The 3,572-nt window shown below is 64.9% G+C and overlaps 1 protein-coding gene across 1 annotated transcript; it reads right to left on the bottom strand.

Annotated features, from left to right (window-relative positions):
* Positions 1 to 213: 213 nt before the first annotated feature.
* ALPI (alkaline phosphatase, intestinal) lies at positions 214 to 3,108 on the bottom strand. Its single transcript, XM_060015484.1, has 11 exons — positions 3,048 to 3,108; positions 2,852 to 2,968; positions 2,624 to 2,739; positions 2,257 to 2,431; positions 2,006 to 2,178; positions 1,724 to 1,858; positions 1,560 to 1,632; positions 1,325 to 1,459; positions 1,051 to 1,242; positions 614 to 730; positions 214 to 512 (listed from the first exon to the last, which is right to left on the bottom strand). The coding sequence occupies exons 1-11, from the start codon at positions 3,106 to 3,108 to the stop codon at positions 214 to 216; spliced, it is 1,593 nt and encodes a 530-aa protein (XP_059871467.1).
* Positions 3,109 to 3,572: the final 464 nt, after the last annotated feature.

The raw sequence follows: 3,572 nt of genomic DNA on the forward strand, positions 1-3,572 counted from the left end.
CCTCCAGGGTGGCCCGGGCCCGTGAAGGGCGGGGGGCTGAGAATCCTTATCGCTGGGAGGTGAAGGTCTGGCGGAGGGCCGGGTGGGGGACGCGGGGGCGGTGGCCAGGATGGGACACCGTGGTGGGGACTCCGAGGTGGCAGCTCGGGTGTGGCCTGGGCTAGGGCCTCTTGCGCGGGAACAGGAGCCCCTGAGGCCCGGGGCGGGTGTGGGTCAGTGCAGGCCGGTCGCCAGCAGCACCGGCAGCAGCGCCCAGACCAGCAGCGCCAGCGAGGGCGGGCAGGCGGCCTGGTGCGCGGCGTCGGCGGGACCGCCGGGGGGCTGCAGGTGGCAGTCGGTGGTGTAGGGCTCCACGCAGGCAGCGAAGGCCATGACGTGCGCCACGAAGGTCTGCTCCTGCACGCCGTGCACCAGGTGCGCCTGCGGGCCGCGCGCGAACACCGCCACGTCCTCGCCGCCGTGGGTCTCGCTCGTCAGGGGCACGGCCGCTTGCTGCCGGTACGCGGGGTCGCCTGACCGGAGGGTGGGAGTTCAGGGCATGCGGGGAGGCGGGACCCCTCCCGTGAGTTCCCGGCCGGGGTCCCGCCCCCAACGCAGCCCCCTCTGCACTCACTGCTTTCGATCTCGTTGACGTCGGGCCTTGAGGCTCCGGCAAGCACGTACCCCGGGCCGTTGCCATAGAGGATGGAGGTGTAGGACTTGCCGTCAGTGGCGTTGTCAAAACCCAGCCCTGCAGGGAGGAGGGGGTCCGGTGACTTCCATGCGCCTCCTGTGTGCTGGGCCCGGCCACGTCCGGCCTGTTCACTGGCTCACCCCTCGCCGGAGCCGTGCAGGGAGGAGGGGGTCCGGTGAGCACGCTGGCCCCAGCCTTCCATGCGCCTCCTGTGTGCTGGGCCCGGCCACGTCCGGCCTGTTCACTGGCTCACCCCTCGCCGGAGCCGTGCAGGGCAGTTGCTCTTACTACCCGACTTGGCGGATGAGGAAACTGGCTCAGAGCAATGTCTGCCATGTAACTTCCGGAAAAGCGCCCGCGCCGCTCCCTGGGCTTACCGAAAATGGAGCTTCCGCGCAGTGTGTAGCCGCCGAAAGAGAAAACATGGGAGTGGTCGGCGGTGACGAGGATCAGCGTGTCTGCTTCACTAGTGAGCTGGCTGGCCTTGGCAATGGCATTGTCGAACATGACCGCCTCGGTCAGCGCCCTGTAAGCTATGCCTTCGTGGTGACCGTGGTCAATGCGGCCTCCTGCAAGAAGGTCACGTATAAGCTGCCGAATCTGCCCTGACTGCCCCCTTCCTTCCTCTGCTCATCAGGGGCTGCCACTCACCCTCCACGAAGAGGTAGAAGCCACGGGGATTCCTGCTCAGCACACGCAGGGCTACTTCCGTCATCTCCTGCAGGGATGGGTCCTTGGCGTGGTCTCGCTGGAACTCATACTTCATGTCTGCTGGCTCAAAGAGGCCTGTGGGAAAGGGGACCAGTAGTGACCGGCAAGTTAGGGTGCAAGGAGGACCAAAGGCAGCCATCCCGGGGGAGGACAGTGGGGTGGGTGGGGTCATTACCCATGAGGTGTGTTACACTGGGGTCCTTAGATGCCTGAATGAGCGCGGTGCGGTTCCACACGTACTGGGCACCCTGGGAGGGGCAGGACCAGGCCTCAGCCCATAGCCCGACACCCTGCAGCCCCTGCCCTGCTGTACCCCGTGCACCCACGAGCCCCCATCACCTGCTGCTTGGCCTGCCACTCCTGCACCAGGTTCCTCTGGTCCTTCCGGATTCCGCTCTCACTGGTGTTGCCTGGGTATTCAGGGTCTGGGGTCCCCTCAGGAAACATGTACTTTCGGCCTCCACCCAGGATCACCTGGGGCCAGGGATTAGGGTAAGTGGGTTCGGGGCCCGGCTGGCCCTTTGCTCCCTCCTCAGACAGCCCCTAGCGTCCCAGCCAGGTCTGTGGGTGGCCTGGGATTGTGGCGGGTGTGGGACCCGCCCCTTGCCCCTCACGTCTCACATCTATGTCCATGTTGTAGACGAGCTGCATGGCGATGTCCCGGCAGCCCTCCTTCTTCGCCTGGGCAGGCATGTCCGTGTCCGAATACCAGTTACGGTTCACCGTGTGTGCATAGGTGCCAGCTGGCGACGCATGCTGCACCCTCGTAGTGGTCACCACTCCCACTGACTTCCCTGGGGGTGGCAGAGGTCAGGATGGGCCACTGAGGTCTCTGAGCCTGTCCCTACCGGCGAAGCTGGCCCCAAGCCTACCTGCTTTCTTGGCCCGGCTCATCACAGATGTGACCTCATTGCCAGGTACCGTGCTGCACTGGTTGTACCGGGCAGCTGCACTTACACCAATGGTCTTCATGTTGGCCTTGACCCCGCACAGGTAGGCGGTGGCCGTGCCTGCGCTGTCTGGCACCTGTCTGTCCACGTTGTATGTCTGGGGGCAGAGATGCTTTCAGCTCTGCTCGCGGGTGTACACCCAGATCCTGACCCAGGCCCTGGGGCCCATGCTCACTGTACCCAGGCCCTACCTCAGCCCCAGCCCTCCTGGGACCTTCCTCCTGCCATGCTCCCTAGCCCCACGCCCACCCCTCTGGTGTAGAGCACCCTGAGGCCACTCAGCCCTTACCTTGGACAGAGCCACGTACGGGAACTGGTCCATGGCCAGGGGCGTCTCCGCTCCCAGTTTGCCATTCATCTGCCCCTTTAGGATCCGAGTGGCTGTCACCGTGGGCACCCCCATCCCTGTAGGTACACCTTGTGTCAGGCCTGAGTGCCCAGGGCCACGCTGTGTCTGCCGGCAGCCGAGGGTCCCGGGGCTGTGGGGCGCCGGGATGGACAGGCCTAGCGCACTCACCATCCCCCAGGAAGAGAATGAGATTCTTGGCAGCCGTCTGGCTGGGCTGCAGCTTCTTAGCAACATCCAGGGCCTGGGCTGCCTGGAGGTTCCAAAAGTCTGGGTTTTCCTCTTCAACTGGCCAAGGGGAGAGTGGACTCAGGTCAGCCTCGGGGAGCCCCCTGTGTCGGGGGGCGGCTGGGAGGCGCCTCATTACCTGGGCGGAAGCCAAGGGAGAGCTGCAGGCCTAGCAGCAGCGGTACCCAGGCCCCCTGCATGCCTGTGCGATGGCGGAGGGCGTCAAGGCTGGGACGCTGGGGACGTGGCTCTCGGGCGAGGCTGGGACACCAGGGTATCAGCTTCAGTACAAGCTGCTTGGGCTTAAATCAGGGAGGACTTTATCCCGGCTGTAAAAGGCTCTGTGTCCCGCCCAGTGCCTAAGGCGGCCACACCCTGTCCCTGGTCCTGACCTATGACTTTAAGCCAAGTTGCCAGAGGGAAGTGGAGGGGTGTGGCTGAGTGCACGGGGGTGGGGGGGGTGGTCCTGATGGAAGCAGGTCCTTCTCTCACAGGATGGTCCCCAGCTGGCTCTTCAGGGTGGGGTGGGGATTAGGGGGCAGAGGCCCTTTGCCTGAGGAACATCTGCAAGGGCCTGATGGGGGCCACTCCCATCTCTCTGCTCACCAAGTCCTGTGGGAGAACCATCTCTCCTTCATTCACCTCGTGTGTCAGTAGTTTCTGA

Source organism: Delphinus delphis, chromosome 7 (assembly GCF_949987515.2).
Source record: "Delphinus delphis chromosome 7, mDelDel1.2, whole genome shotgun sequence".
NCBI lineage: Eukaryota > Metazoa > Chordata > Mammalia > Artiodactyla > Delphinidae > Delphinus > Delphinus delphis.

Excerpts from the sequence above, each read along its gene's own strand:
- ALPI (XM_060015484.1), bottom strand. The coding sequence starts at position 3,108 with ATGCAGGGGGCCTGGGTACCGCTGCTGCTAGGCCTGCAGCTCTCCCTT. Across the intron at positions 1,460-1,559 it reads CAGTGTAACACACCTCATGG|GCCTCTTTGAGCCAGCAGAC; the intron begins GTAATGACCCCA and ends CCTTTCCCACAG. Across the intron at positions 1,243-1,324 it reads CTTCTACCTCTTCGTGGAGG|GAGGCCGCATTGACCACGGT; the intron begins GTGAGTGGCAGC and ends ACCTTCTTGCAG.